The sequence below is a fragment of the Protobothrops mucrosquamatus genome, unplaced genomic scaffold (genome assembly GCF_001527695.2).
Source record: "Protobothrops mucrosquamatus isolate PMUCROS unplaced genomic scaffold, P.Mucros_1.0 scaffold235, whole genome shotgun sequence".
In the NCBI taxonomy this organism is placed as follows: domain Eukaryota; kingdom Metazoa; phylum Chordata; class Lepidosauria; order Squamata; family Viperidae; genus Protobothrops; species Protobothrops mucrosquamatus.
Window position 1 is genome coordinate 814,986 of NW_015386586.1, and position 15,901 is coordinate 830,886.

Genomic DNA, 15,901 nt, shown 5'->3' on the forward strand with positions numbered 1-15,901 from the left:
GGAGGAGGAGGAGGAGGAGGAGGAGGACTGTGGGGTCCTTGGTGCTCTCTGAGCTGGGTGGTTTCCTTGTGGACGTTTCACGACCCAACTAGGCAACATCATCAGTGCCAGCAGGGAGAGGCGTTTTACTTTTCCCCTTCAGCACCCCATTTCAGCCCCCTGACTTCGGGGCACAGACTGCGCCAGGGACCGGGTGCCGGCTGGCCCGCTGGGTGTGTTCCCCCCCAAGACAACCCACACAAGCACCTCCCCACCTGGCTCGCGTCACCACGTAGGTCAGCAGGGGCAGGAAGTCGTCCATGGGAAGATTATATTCCTTCCCCAAAAGATGGTTTATCGTTTCCTCGATCTCCTTGTACGTCTTCTGGAGAATGTCCAGCTTTTCCTGGGGGTCCACGGTGGTGCTGCAAGGGAGCAGGGGGTGAACAGAGACACAAAAACTCCCGATTCTATAAAATACCAGGGAAGCCAAAAGTCACTAGTGAGGTGCACAAGGGAGAAATCTTAATGATTTCTCAATAAAAAGGGGGATTTCATTGACTGACGACGGGTTGTTTAATGGCCAATTACAGCTGTGACAGACCCCCCCCAAAAAAGTACTTAAGAATCAGAATTCGAACTTCAGACGCCTGTCCCTCTGGTCATATGATTGCATCTGAGGATGATTGGCAACCAGCCTGCCTTTATTTCCGGTCCCGTGGTCACATGATTGCAATTTATTATTTTTCTGCCAGAAACCAGACAATGGATTCGCTTAACGACTGCAGTATTCGCTTAATGACTGATTCACTGTTGACTTAGCTTGTCGGAAACCAACTGAGAAGATTTGAAATGGCGATCACGTGACCCCCAGGGTGCTGCAACTGTCATAATTGCATGAGCCTAAATTTTGATCACGTGACCCAGATGCTGCTGCTAACGTCGTAAATGTGAGGACCAGTGCTGTTGTGGCTTTGAACAGTCGCCAAAAAAGAATTGTAAGGACTATTTGCACCCTATTCATACAATGAGAGTCCTACTCAGTTTATGAAGGTGGCTAGTAAATATTGATTTAATTATATTTTATTTTATTTATTTACCAGGAACAGCCACACACACAAAATATGAAAAATACATACAGTTACTCCCTGACTTACAACAATTAATTTAGTGAACAAAGTTACTGAGAAAAATAACTTATGTCCATGTTTCACACTTACAACCGTCCCAGCATCCCCATGGTCACGTGATCAAAATTCGGACACCTGCTGACTGGTTCCTATTTATGACCATTGCAGGGTCACGTAATCCCCTTTTGCGACATTCTGACAAACAAAAGTCAATAGGGGAATCCAGATTCAAACCATCGTGTTCCTAACTTAAAAACTGCAGTGATTCACTTAACAACTGTGGCAAGAAAGGTCGTAAAATGGGGCAAAATCCACTTAACCACTGTCCCGCTTGGCAACGTAAATGTTGGGCTCAATTGTGGTCATAAGTCGAGGACTCCCTGTTATTGTGAAGCTAAGATTAGAAGAACTTTTGCTGGCACTTACATCAGCTTCTGCAGACATTCGGTCGCAGAGAGAAAGCACTGATCCTTCACCAGCGACTGTCTCTTTAAAGGAAGAACACAACACGAGGTTGGCACACACACCCCGGGGGGGGGGGGCATTTGAGGACATCCCAATCCAAGGTTTTGGGGCATCCGAAACATCCCGCATCCTGAACAGGGGTCTTTCATTTATGCAAAGACGCGACATCTTCGAACATGCAGGCGTGGGAAGCATGCAGCGTGCACAAACAGGGACTCTAACGTTAGAGACCCCGCGCGAGAACTTACTTGGTTACTGCTGAGGCTGAGGTCTTTCAGGGGCCAGAAGTGTCTGCAAAGAGAAGGTAGCAGATGGGGAGAAGAGGGGGAAAAAACTGAATTGCATTTGGGAGCCCCTGCTCCAAGGAAATTTGGAAGAATTTGCAGGAGGGAGGGAGGGAGGAAGGAAGGAAGGAAGGAAGGAAGGAAGGAAGGAAGGAAGGAAGGAAGGAAGGAAGGGAAACAGTGAGGAAGAAAAGAAGAGAAGGAGGGAGGGAAGAAAGGGTTAGAGGGAGGAAACGAGGGAGGAAGGAAGGAAAAGAGGGAGAGAGAGAGAAAGAGAGGGAGAGGAAGAAAGGAAGGAAGGAAGGAAGGAAGGAAGGAAGGAAGGAAGGAAGGAANGAGGGAAAGAAGGAAGGAAGGAAGAGAAGGAGGGAGGGAAGAAAGGGTTAGAGGGAGGAAACGAGGGAGGAAGGAAGGAAAAGAGGGAGAGAGAGAGAAAGAGAGAGAAAGAAAGAGAGGGAGAGGAAGAAAGGAAGGAAGGAAGGAAGGAAGGAAGGAAGGAAGGAAGGAAGGAAGGAAGGGTATGAGGGAAAGAAGGGTGTGAGGGAAAGAAGGAAGGAAGGAAGAGAAGGAGGGAGGGAAGAAAGGGTAGGTTGAAAAGGAGATAGAGAGACGGAGGAAAAGAGGGAGACGAGAGAGGGAAGGAGGGAAGAAGTAAGAGGTAGGAGAGGAAGGGGGGAAAGGAAGGAAGGAGGAGGGAAAGAAAGGGCAGGAAGAAGGAAGAAAGAACGAAAGGGGGAGGGAGAAAGGAAGGGAAGGGAGGGAGGGAGACAGAGAGAGGGGAAGGAGGAGAGTAAGAGGTAGGAGGAGGAAGGAAGGAAGGAAGGGAGGGAGGAAGGAAGGAAGGAAGGAAGGGAGGGAGGGAGGGAGGAAGGGGCGGGCCTTTCTGAGACCCTCCCACTCACCTCTGCACCTCCAGGTATTCCAGGAGGGTCACGTCAGAGAGACGACTGAGGCTGACGATCCCCTGGCAGTAAATCTCGTCCTGCTTCTCGTGGGCGACCATGTACAACATCAGGAGTTCCGGGTAGACATAAGGGAGGATGAGTGGCAGAAGGACGGAGCCTCCATCCGAGTCCCTAATCCGAGGGAGAACAACAAATCCCATCATTCCACTCCTCTCTTTCATCCCGCAAGAGCAAAGTGCTCACATTCATTGCTACCAAGGTCTGGGTTCAAGTCCAACCTCATCTAAGCAAACTCAGTGGATGGCTCAGGTGGATTAATCAGCCTGGCCTACCTTATAGGGTTGTTATTGTAAAGCAAAAAAAAAAAAAAAACAAGAGGGGAAAATATTGGATACGCCACCTTGATCTCCCAGAGGGAAGGTGAAATCTATAGATAGTCCTCGACTTACAACAGTTCGTTTAGTGACCGTTCAAAGTTGCAACCACTTAGGACTGTTTTTCACAATTACAACCATTGCAGCATCACGTGATCAAAACTCAAGACGCCTGGTAACTGGCATGTACTTTTGACAGTTGCAGTGTCCTGGGGTCATGTGATTCCCTTTTGCGACCTTCTGACAAGCAAAGTCAATGGGGAGCCAGATTCACTTAACGACCGTGTCACTCACTTCACAACTGCACTGAACAACGGTGGTAAGACAAGTTGTAAAATGGGGCAAAGCTCACTTAACAACAGTCTCACTTAGCAACGGAAATTTTGGGCTCCATTGTGGTCATAAGTCAAGGACTACCTATATTTCAAAGAAACAAATACATCGGTGAATCTGTAAGGCTAAAATCACAAAAATATAAGATTTTAACCATTTTTAACAGGGAACAAAACTGAAGCAGTGACCAGCTTATGGTTTGGTGTTAAATGAGCATCATAGAACTGTGGCTTAGGAAACAAACCATGGTTTCAACAAATCAAGAGCTTAACCGACTTCTACACCAGTACCTTTTTTCTGTGTTTTGGGGGGATTTTAATCCTTTCACCTTGAAGGCAAGCTGCAGCAAGGCTCTGAAAGAGAAAAAGAAATCTAAAAGATCTCATTGGAAGACATTTGGAAATTTAAAATTTAAACTCAGAAAAGTCATTCAGAAATTAGGAGATTTAAAAGAGATCCTTAGAGGACTCTAGGAAATTTAAAAGCCTAAAATTTAAACTCAGAAAACACACCTGGAAATTAAGAAATATAAAAGAACTCATTAGAAAACTCTAGGAAATTTGAAATTTAAACTCAAAAATCTAAAATTTAAACTCAGAAAGACACTTTGAAAATTAGGAATTTAAAAAAGATCATTATTAGAAGACGCTAGACATTTTAAAATTTAAACATGGAAATTTAAAATTTAAACACAGAAAAGGTACTTGGAAAGTTAAGAACGTTAAAAGGGATAACTAGGAAGATACTGGAAAATTTAAACATGGGAATTGAACATTTAAACTCAGAAAATTAAGAAATTTAAAAGAGATAATTAGGAAATATTCAGAAATTTAACTTTTAAACTCAGAAAAGGCTTGAAAAATAAGAAATTTAAAAGGGATCATTAATAAATTTTGAATTTAAACTCTGGAACTTTTATATATATATATATATATGTATATGTATATGTATATGTATATATATATATATATATATATATATATATATATATATATATATATAATATTTTATTGAATACAAAGGGAAAAAAATTAAAAAACATTGAACGTGGTGTATCATCTTTGACATACATCTTTGTCTAATCATTCCATACTTTACATATGACTAAATATTACATATACAGCTATACATATCAAGTTCCCTATTTATATCCCTTCTATCGACTTCCTTCTTATTTCCCTCCGCTTGTAAAATGTATTCCAAATTTGGTAATATTCTGTTTCCTCCTGGTTTTTTAATTCCTTAGTCATTTTATCCAATTCAGCGCAATGTAAGATTTGGAACTTATATTTTAAACTCAGAAAACACACTAGGCAATTAAAAATTTAAACTCGGAAACATTTTAAGCTCAGAAAACATACTCGGAAAATTAAGAAGCTTAAACGAGATCATTAGAAAACACTCAGAAACTTGAAAGTTTAAACTTAGAAAGCTAAAATACAACATCAGAAAATTAATACATTTTTAAAAGACCATTAGCAGACACCCAGAAATTTAAACTCAAAATTTTAAAATTTAAACTTGATGGAAACCATGTTTTAGCTCAAAACCTGGATTCCCACTTATAGGTATAAAAAGAGAGAGGAAGGGAAACTAACCAAAACTTGGCAACTTTAAGACTTGTGGACTTCAATTCCCAGAATTCCTCAGCCAGCCAGGGCTGGCTGAGGAATTCTGGGAGTTGAAGTCCAAGTCTTAAAGTTGCCAAGTTTGAAGACTCCTGGATTAGATTAACTCAAAGGGCCCTTTCAGTCTTGTTATTCTGTTACATACGTCAGTGGTTCTCAACCTTTTTAATGCCGCGACCCCAACCGGTCATAAGTCGAGGACTAAACCAGTCGTAAGTCGAGGACTAAACCGGTCGTAAGTCGAGGACTAAACCGGTCGTAAGTCGAGGACTACCCAACCGGTCGTAAGTCGAGGACTTTCCCTTCCCAGGAGCGCCGTGCATGCGTGGTTCCGCCCCTGCGCTGGCCGAGGCGTAGCTGGCAAGCGGTAGAGACGGAGCAGGCCGACCACCAGCTGGCCCAGCCCAAGGGAGGTAAGGCACCCGCCAGAAAAGGGGAAAAAAATGGCGGACAAAAAAAATGGCAGACAGCCTTGCTTGGCGACCCCCATGAAATGGTCGATCGACCCCAAATGGGGTCCCGACCCACAGGTTGAGAACCACTGACATACATAGTCCTTGACTTACGACCACAGCTGAGCCCAAAATTTCTGTTGCTAAGCGAAACGGTTGTGAAATGAGTTTTGCCACCTTCTTGCCACGGTTTCTAAGTAAATCATTGTGGTTGTTAAGTTAATCACACAGTTGTTAAGTGAATCTGGGTTTTCCATTGACTTTGCTTGTCAGAAGGTCGCAAAAATGGATCACGTGACCCCGGGGTGCTGCGACCGTCATAAATATGAATCAGTTGCCAAGCATCTGAATTTTGAGGATGCTGCAACAGTCGTAAGTATGAAAAACAGCCCTAAGTCACTTTTTTCAGTGCTGCTCGAATACTCACTAAACGAACGGTCGTAAATCAAGAACTACTGTCAAAACAATGATATTTCCCCATCTAGCATCTGTTACAAACACAGGAAAATTTTTAGGAGCACAATCCAGGCAAAAGGCAAACGAAAGACGCCAGAGCTGCAAGCCAATGGCCCAAAGCAAAAATTAAATTTATTTGTAGTTGTTTAGCAATGAAGATTTCCGGGAATTGCGCAATGCAAGCTATACTTACTGGTAAAATTCCCATATTTTCTTGGCGTAGTGCTTGACCTCTTCTTGGGCCATTCTCAAGAGATGCTTGTTAGCCCCGATGCCAGAATAAGTGGACTGGAACACCAGAACCAAAGCTTTCAGCAATTTCCCTAAAGGATGTAACGAGGACTCCAGAGCCTGGGAAATCAAATAAACAAACCACTTTAAAATCAAGGTGAATTTCAAACTTGGAAACTAATCAAAGAGACAGAAGCAACCCAGAATGAAGGAGGAATTTCCCGACAGTGAGGACAATTGGTCAGTGGAACAGCTTGCCACCAGAAGTTGTGGGTGCTCCAACCCTGGAAGTTTTTAAGAGAGGTCTGAAATGGTCTGAAATGGTGTAGAATCTTCTGCTTGAACAGGGGGCTGGACTGGATGACCTCCGAGGTCCCTTCTAGCTCTGTCATTCTATGATTCTGTAAGGGTCTCCTGCTCGAGCAGGGGGCTGGACTAGATGACCTCCAAGGTCCCTTCCAAGTCTCTTATTCCATGATTCTGTAAGGGTCTCCTGCTTGAGCAGAGGGCTGGACTAGATGACCTCCAAGGTTCCTTCCTCCATGATTCTGTAAGGATCTCCTGCTTGAGCAGAGGGCTGGACTAGATGACCTCCAAGGTGCCTTCCAAATCTCTTATTCTATGATTCTGTAAGGGTCTCCTGCTTGAGCAGGGGGCTGAACTAGATGGCCTTCAAGGCCCCTTCCAACTCTGTTATTCCCTGATTCTGTAAGGGTCTCCTGCTTGAGCAGAGGGCTGGACTAGAGGACCTCCAAGGTCCCTTCCAAATCTTTTATTCCATGATTCTGTAAGGTCTCCTGCTTGAGCAGAGGACTGGACTAGATGACCTCCAAGGTCCCTTCCTCCATGATTCTGTAAGGGTCTCCTACTTGAGCAGGGGGCTGGACTAGAGGACCTCCAAAGTCCCTTCCAACTCTATTACTAAGTTCAAAAGATTACCCATGCTACACCATACCTGTTGCAAACAATTTCGTCGAGCTTCTGGATCCTGATGCTTTATTAGTTCTTCAAGGAAATCCGTTTTCTCAGACGCTTCTTCGGTTCCTCTGGAGGAGACAGACGGAGGTGAGTAAGACCATCTGCTGCTCCCATGAGAAGCCTCATACTTGCCCTGGTGCTACATACAGGTAGTCCTTGACTTACAGCCATTCATTTAGTGACCGTTCAACGTTACAACAGCAGTGAAAAAAGGGACCTAGGACCATTTTTCACACTTACGACCGCTGTAGCATCCCCAGGGTCATGTGATTTACATTTAGAGGCTTGGCAACTGACTAATATTTATGACGGCTGCCGTGTCCCGGAATCACATGACTCCCTTTTGTGAACCAGCAAAGCCAGATTCGCTTAACGACCATGTGATTAATTTAACAACTGCGGTGATTTACTTAACAACTGCGGCAAGGTAGGTCGTAAAATGGGGCAAAACTAACTGAAGAAATGTCTTAATAAGTTAGCAAATTCTGGGGTCAGTTTTTGTGGTCGTAAGTCATAAGTTGAGGACTACCTCTATATTTCAAGCTTTACCATCAGGGGTGTCCATGAACTTTTCTGCACTGTTACCCCTAAGGGAAAAATACAGGTAGTCCTCAAGCTATGACCACATAAGGGATCAAGAAATGTTATCAATAAGCCAGGTGGTCATTAAGCAAATCATCACGCAACTGTATGTGATTTTATAACCTTTATCTCCAGTCGTTAAGTGAACCACTACGCTGCTTAAGCAAGGCATCACATGACTGAGACTTGTGTCCTTCCCTGACAGCTTGTGTGTCAGAAGCTGGCTGGGAAGGTCACAACTGTGGATCACTTGACCCTGGGGCAGTGTGATCGTCAAAAAGGCAAGCCCGCGGCCAAGTTTCCAGACTGTGATTGTGCAACCAAGCACACACTGCAACATTCATAATAAGTACAAGCACCTTTTCCCAAGTCGCTTTTTTCAGCAGTCATAATTTTAAACGAAAGGTCGTAAGCCCGAGGACTACCAGTATATATATAGCCGCACTAAGTAAGAGATCTCTTAATTTATTTTTTATTTAAAGATGGCGACTCATTCCCCAAGCCTGCCCAATAACCTGGTCCCAAGCCACGTAGGGCTTTGAAGGTGATCACCCCACACCTGGAATTTCACCTGGAAGCACATGAAGCTCGTGACCCGGGTGCGAATCTAGACTGGCCAAAAAAAAAACAAAACCCACTGCATATTGAACCAAGTGAAGCTTCCTGATAGTTTCCAAGGGCAGCCCCACGCAGGCCCTATTGCAGTAGTCAAGAGCTAACCCCCCACATAAGGATGGCGACCCACGGCCCCGATCCTGCTGCTTGGGAACAGCGTCAGTTTCTCGCGAGCTGGATGTTTACCCGTGGCCGAAGAGATTCTCCTGAGATTTCCGCAGCTCGCGACTCGTCTGCACGTGAAACCCCATGAAGGACTCCTCGGCGTCTGCTTGGCCTCCCGCACGGACGAACGCCAGGAACTGGTTGTAGAGGTCTTCCCACCGCTTCTCCACCGGGAAGTCCTCCTGACCCAACTGGCTGGACGAGAAAAACCAACAGTTCACACGTGCAAAGTTCCTTCCCTCCACGGCTCCGAAATCACGTGCGAATGGACATCGGTGCATATTTAACGTGACACGCAGGAAAGAGAAACTTCCTGACAGTGAGAACAATTAACCAGTGGAACAACCTGCCTCCAGAAGCGGTGAATGCTCCAACAGTGGAAGTTATATTTATTCAAGATGGACGGTATTTAATATTTATTTGTTATGTATATGTAAGGGTGTGGGTCTATACATATGTTGTATATAGTATGTTTTAGGTGTGTGTCATGTATGTGTTTCACTTTGAGAGCGGGCAACTAAATTTCATTTTGATGTGTGCCGTTGTGCCCACAGTAAAAAAAATGACAATAAAGATTATCTTATCTTATCTTTTTAAGAAGAGACTGGACAGCCATTTGTCTGAAATGGTGTAGGGTTTCCTGCCTGAGCAAGGGGTTGGACTAGATGACCTCCAAGGTCCCTTCCAACTTTATTATTATTATTATTATTATTATTATTATTATTATTATTATTATTATTATTATTAATTGTTGTTATTGTTATTTTTATTACTATATCTATCGGCTCTGACAATGTAGATCTGTTCATAGGACTCTACAAATAGTCCTTGACTTACAACCGTTCCTTTAGTGACTATTCGTAGTTACGACGACACTGAAAAAAGGGGACTTAGGACATTTTTCAGAACCAGTGCAGCGATACCCATGGGTCACGTGATCAAAATTCATACGCTTGGCAGCTGACTCATATTTATGACGGCCGCAGCGTCCCGAGGTCATGTGATCCCCTTTTGCAACCTCCTGATCAGCAAAGTCAATGGGGGAAGCCAGATTCGCTTAATGACCATGTGAGTAATTTAACAGCTGCAACGATTCGCTGTGTCAAGGAAGGTCGTAATAGGGGGGAAAGCTCATTTAACAAATGTCTCACTTAGCAACAAAAAATTTGGGCTCAATTGTGGTCGTAAATCAAGGACTACCTGCATAAACTCCGTAATTTCCCACAAAGTTGACTAAGGGGAGAGACTGCCTGGTCCACGAAAAGGTGTCCTCAGGATATCGCCAAAGAGTCAAGATGCAGGCCACACTGGGACAACTGAAACATTGACCGTTTTGGATGTGCAGCATTTCCGGGGGACCATCAGGTCACCATCTTTGAAGTAGACCACGAGGACACCCCTGGATCTAGGTGTCCTACTGAGCATCATGGCTGAATAAAGTCTCAAATCCTGATCTAAGGATCTAACCCACATTTCATCCCATTGAAGACTTGTGGACTTCAACTCCCAGAAATCTCCAAACAGAATGCTGGCTAGGGGATTCTGGGAGTTGAAGTCCTCCCCTCTTAAAGTATGCTGGCTGGGGGATTCTGGGAGTTGAAGTCCTCCCCTCTTAAAGTATGCTGGCTGGGGGATTCTGGGAGTTGAAGGCCCCCCCTCTTAAAGCATGCCAGATGGGGGATTCTGGGACTTGAAGTCCTCCTCTCTTAAAGCATGGCTGACTGGGGGATTCTGGGATTTGAAGCCCCCCTTAGAATATGCCAGATGGGGGATTCTGGAAATAGGAATCCACCCCTCTTAAAGCATCCTGTCTGGGGGATTCTGGGAGTTGAAGTCCAGCCCTCTTAAAGCATGCTGACTGGGGGATTCTGGGAGTTGAAGTCCCCCCTCTTAAAGCATGCCAGATGGGGGATTCTGGGACTTGAAGTCCTCCCCTCTTAAAGCATGCTGGCTGGGGGATTCTGGGACTTGAAGCCCCCCCTTAGAATATGCCAGATGGGGGATTCTGGGAATAGGAATCCACCCCTCTTAAAGCATGCTGGCTGGGGGATTCTGGGAATTGAAGCCCATCAAAACATGCTGGCTGGGGGATTCTGGAGGCTGAAATCCACCCATCTTCAATGGGTTGAGCTTGAGAAACGCTGGATCAGATCATCAGACCAGGATCTGGAGACCTGTTTGCGGTGAGGTTGCTCCCGCCGTCCATCAGCAAGGAAATAAGGTCTTTCCTAGCCAAACATTGATGGGAACAAGAATGGAGATTTCAGAAGAGTGGAAAGTCCAGAATCTCAACCGACCGTGGTCTTCTGACTTACATAGCAGATCTGGTGACAGCCTGATGGTCTCCAGAAGTGTTCCCCACCCCAGGAACCCGGAACCCTTCTCTAGATTTGTTGGTGAAGGTGTCCTCCAGAACGAAGCCATTTGGAAACGTTAGTTTTCCCTAAAATTATATGATGGTTTATTTGACACATTTACATAGCCACTCACCTTAAGTACATGTCACTAACAATATTAAACATGATAAAAACAGAGAGACGCAGACAGAATACAGGTAGTTCTCGTCTTATAACCATTCATTGACCAGACAAAATTATAACGGCACTGACTTATGACCGTTTTTCATTCTTACGACCGTTGCAGCATAGTCAAGATTCAGATGCTTGGCAACTGACTCATATTTACGACGGTCAAAGTGTCCTGGGTTTATGTGATCTCCACGTGATTCACTTCACAACTGTGTTACTAACTTTACAACCGCAGTGATTCGCATTTCAGCAGTGGCAAGAATGGCCGTAAAATGGGGCAAAAATGGTCATAAAATGGGGCCATGGCTGTCTTGCTTAGCTAGGGAAATTTGGGGCTAAATTGTGGGTCGTAAGTCAAGGACTTCCTGTAGATACTTCTCGATGTACAACCACAATTGGGACTGAAATCTTGGTCATTAAGTGATGCGGTCATTAAGTGCATCGTCAGAAGACTGGGCCCGTTTTACAACCTCTTTACAGCAAAATCAGGCAGTCCTTAAGCAAGTTCAGCCTTAAATTTTAATAGCATTCTGTCTACCATGAACGTCAGCCAGTTGCCAATCTGCGACCGTCATAGCTTCAAGGGTGGCTTTGTAAGAGCCTTTGTTCAGCAACGTCATAACTCCAAACTGTTGTTAAACAAACAGTCATAAGCTGAGGAGTGCTTGTGAGGCATTTAGCAGCTGGGAAGGGGATTTACAAACAGCAAACATCCAGTATCACTAACACACCCGGTTAATATGAATGTACTAATTATCAATTTATTTTCATCTTAACTATGGTTCCTTGGCAATACTTATATTAATTATTAATAATTATTAACTATTCATAGTTAATTATTAGTCATTTAATCATAACTGTTATTAACTATTCGTTATTAATCACTATTTCCCACATCCATACAAATTTCTTGGCAGCAAAAAAAGAAAATCCATTCATATCCATCTATCTATCTATCTATCTATCTATCTATCTATCTATCTATCTATCTATCTATCTATCTATCTATCTATCTATCTATCTTTCTTTCTTTCTTTCTTTCTTTTTTTTCCCTTTCTTTCTTTTCTATCTCTATCTATCATCTTATATATATCTTTCATCTATCTGTCTATCTGTCTATCTTTCTTTTTCTTTCTTTCTTTTCTTTCTTTCTTTTTCTTTCTTTCTTTCTTTCTATATTGTCTATCATCTATTTCTAGTTATATTTATCTATATCTATCTTTCTATCTATATCTATTTATATATTATGCATCATCTATCTATATCTATCTTTCTTTCTTTCTTTCTTTCTATCTCTATTGTCTATCATCTACTTTAGTTATATTTATCTATCTATATCTTTCTATCTATCTATAACTATATCGATCTATATCTATCTTTCTATCTATATCTATTTATATCTATTCTATCATTTATCTCTATCTATCTATCTATCTATCTATCTATCTATCTATCTATCTATCTATCTATCTATCTATCTATCTATCTATCTATCTATCTATCTATCTATCTAATTATCTATCTATCTATTTATCTATTTATCCAAACCTGGGATTTCTTGGTGGTCTCTTGTCTAGTGATTTATCAGTCCCGATCTTAAGATAGCCCTTTAAGCAGCAGCCTAAGTCTTCCGGACTCGGACCTCGATTCAACGGGTTCCCCATCCTAATACTTGCCTTGCCGACAAAATTCAAGTCGTTGGTGAAATTTCCCTCGTAGACAGAGCCGTCCTCTAGAAGGAGGATCCCGGATCCCTTCCGGATCAAGAGAGAAAAAGAGAAAGGAGGAACCGTTGGTGGAAAGCGGGATTGAAAAATCAAGTAAATAAATAAATATTAGTGTTAGTTTTTATAGTCCTTTTTTAAAAAAAAGAATCCTTACCACCGTTTTATGCAGGTGAAACTTCCTCTGGAAGCAGAGCCCGGACTGCGTCACCACAATCCCTGGTCCGTGCCGCTGGTCGTTTTCCCACATCCCTATGTACCTCTCGCCTCTGACATCCGGCAAGCCAGGAATGAATTGAAATTGAATAACTAAATTAAATTTAAATTTACATTTCATTAAGTTTACATTAAATTCAACCTCAAGTATTCTTGGTGGTTCCTTGCTTCAGCTGTTGTTCACCAACCAGACTATTCCCACCAAGACAGATAGGGGGAGCCACTAGTACATGCATAGACAGCAAAACCCACATCCTTCAAACACTGATGATGTTACCTAGTTGGGTCATGAGAGGTCTGCAAGGAAACAACCAAGTTGAAAGAGCACCAAGGACTTCATAGTCCTCCTCTTCCTCCTCCCTCCAGTCCTCCTCCTCCTCCTCCTCCTCCTCCTCCTCCTNCCCCCCCTCCCCCTCCTCCTCTCCACAACATCCCCTTCTACCACTGATGATGTCACCCAGTTGGGTCACGAAACATCTGCAAGGAAACCACCCAGCTCAGAGAGCACCAAGGACCCTACACTTTATTTACTCACGAGATGCAAGCTGTCTTACCTCTCCTTATCATCCCAGACGCCATAACCCGTTTTCTTGTCCTTCGTCCAGTGTCCTGTGTATTTAAATGGATGTCCGGTACTCGGGGGACTATCCAAGATGCCAAAGCCTTCCCGCACGTTGTCCTTGAAATACCCCTTGTAGACCATCTCATTGCCGTATCTGAAAAATAACAAAGACCTCTTCAACGGAGAGCGGATTTTAACAGGCGGTCCTTGACTTATGACCACAACCGGGACCAGATTTCGTGTTGCAAAGTGGTTGTTAAGTGAGTCACACCCAATTTTGCACCATTTTTGCCCCAATTCTTCGGAGGTCATCTAGTCCAACCCCCTGCTGGTGCGGGAGACCCTTACAGAATTATGGAATAGCAGAGTTGGAAGAGGCCTTGGAGGTCAGGCAGGAGACCCTTACAGAATCATAGAATGACAGAGTTGGAAGGGACCTTGGAGGTCCTCTAGTTCAACCCCTGCTCAAGCTGGAGACCCTTACAGGATCATGGAATAGCAGAGTTGGAAGGGGCCTTGGAGGTCATCTAGTCCAGCCCCCTGCTCAGGCAGGAGACCCTTACAGAATCATGGAATAGCAGAGTTGGAAGGTCCCTTGGAGGTCATCTAGTCCAGCCCCCTGCTCAGGCAGGAGACCATTTCAGGCAAACTTACTCGCAGATACCGTAGCCGTTCATCTGACCGTCCCTCCAGTGGCATTTGTAGCAGTCGTAGTGGTCATTGGATTCTTGAGGGATCAAGCAGATCCCAAACCTGAAACCCAGAAGAGAAGATGTTAGAGAGAAATGCTGGCATTGACTTAATTATAGTGAGGAAATCTCGTTATTCTGGAATTGGGAAAAGCCCTTAAGGTCATCCAGACCAACCCACTTCGAATAGGCACCCAATTAAAGCATTCTCAATGCTCCACCACATCCAGTACAGGCAATCCTTGACTTACGACCACAATTGAGCCCAAAATTTCTGTTGCTAAGTGAGAAAGTTGTTAAGTGAGTTGTGCTCCATTTTACGACCGTGCTCGCCACCGTTGTTAAGTGAATCACTGCAGATGTTAAGCTAGTAACAAGGTTGTTGAGTAAAATCTGGCTCCCCCATTGACTTTGCTTAGGTCAGAAGGTTGCAAAAGAGGATCACTTGAACCCGGGACACTGCGACCGTCATAAATACGAACCATTTGCCAAGTGTCTGAATTTTGATCATTGCAACGGTCACAAATGAGACGACTGGTTGTAAGTCACTTTTCTCAGCACTGTCGTAACTTCGAATGGTCATTAAATGGATGGCCGTAAGTCGAGAACTAGCTGTATGTAAGCGCGGAAGAATTCCAAAAACAGATTTGCAGACGAAGTCAATTCCGAGGCCAGCATCAGTGCTGCTTTTCCTGGCACCGTCCAGAGGCAGTTTAATTCTGTCTTAATTTAGTGGGATTTATCTTTTTTCACCTCCTGGTCTTGTCTCTTTCATCCAGGGTTTCCTGGTGGTCTCCCATCCAAAGCCCGATTTGGCCCAAACCTGCTTAGCTGCCAAACCCGTCACAAAGTCAGGTGGATTTTAGGCCTGGATCTACCCAACAGACAAATCTGGGCATTGCATGCTGGGCTTGAGAGAGACCAAACAACCTGCCACTCAAAATAGTCCCCCCGTAAGTCAGCAATTCACCAGGTAAAGCTGCTTACCCATTTTCTAAGCCTTTCTTGAAATCTCCAGCATAATTCTGGCCATTGGGCCACGTCAGCTTCCCTCTGCAAAGAGAAGAGACCGATTAAAGCCATGAATTAAATCTGAGCCATTATAAGATGTTTCCAGCCGTCTGGCGAAGGGACTTACTTTCCATGGGGCTTCCCCAGGCACCACTCTCCCTCGTAGGTGGCGCTCCTGAACCGCCCTTCGGTCCTGAATGCGAAAGTGGCACAGCGGCAGAGAGGGGGGTCGAAGCCTTTACCCATGTCGCCCCACAAGGGGACGTCCCTCTTGTCCTGCAAGGCCTGGCCCACCGCCCGGTTGATCTTCCACTGCCACACCGCCTAGAGAGGGGGATAGAAGAAGGGCGACAAATTGATTTTAGAAAGAAAAATAAAGAAAGAGAGAGAGAGAGAGAGAGAGCAGAGAGAGAGAAAGGAAAGGAAAGAAAGAAAGAAGAAGAAGAAGAAGAAGAAGAAGAAGAAGAAGAAGAAGAAGAAGAAGAAGAAGAAGAAGAAGAAGAAGAAAGAAAGAAAGAAAGAAAGAAAGAAAGAAAGAAAGAAAGAAAGAAAGAAAGAAAGAAAGAAAGAAAGAAAGAAAGAAAGAAAGAAAGA

General features: G+C 44.0%; 1 protein-coding gene across 1 annotated transcript in view; it reads right to left on the bottom strand.

The window, feature by feature from the left end:
* The window catches only part of ALS2CL (ALS2 C-terminal like), a 32,538-nt gene that overhangs the window by 1,698 nt on the left and 14,939 nt on the right, over positions 1–15,901 (bottom strand). Inside the window, exons 9-23 of the mRNA XM_029283803.1 lie at positions 15,435–15,631; positions 15,284–15,349; positions 14,262–14,360; positions 13,600–13,761; positions 12,987–13,098; positions 12,782–12,859; positions 10,893–11,020; positions 8,599–8,772; positions 7,193–7,283; positions 6,200–6,357; positions 3,761–3,823; positions 2,761–2,934; positions 1,823–1,865; positions 1,536–1,597; positions 255–404 (exon numbers count right to left, since the gene is read on the bottom strand). Of these exons, the coding sequence (XP_029139636.1) occupies positions 255–404; positions 1,536–1,597; positions 1,823–1,865; positions 2,761–2,934; positions 3,761–3,823; positions 6,200–6,357; positions 7,193–7,283; positions 8,599–8,772; positions 10,893–11,020; positions 12,782–12,859; positions 12,987–13,098; positions 13,600–13,761; positions 14,262–14,360; positions 15,284–15,349; positions 15,435–15,631 (1,757 nt within the window). The remainder of the gene's footprint in view (positions 1–254; positions 405–1,535; positions 1,598–1,822; positions 1,866–2,760; positions 2,935–3,760; positions 3,824–6,199; positions 6,358–7,192; positions 7,284–8,598; positions 8,773–10,892; positions 11,021–12,781; positions 12,860–12,986; positions 13,099–13,599; positions 13,762–14,261; positions 14,361–15,283; positions 15,350–15,434; positions 15,632–15,901) is intronic.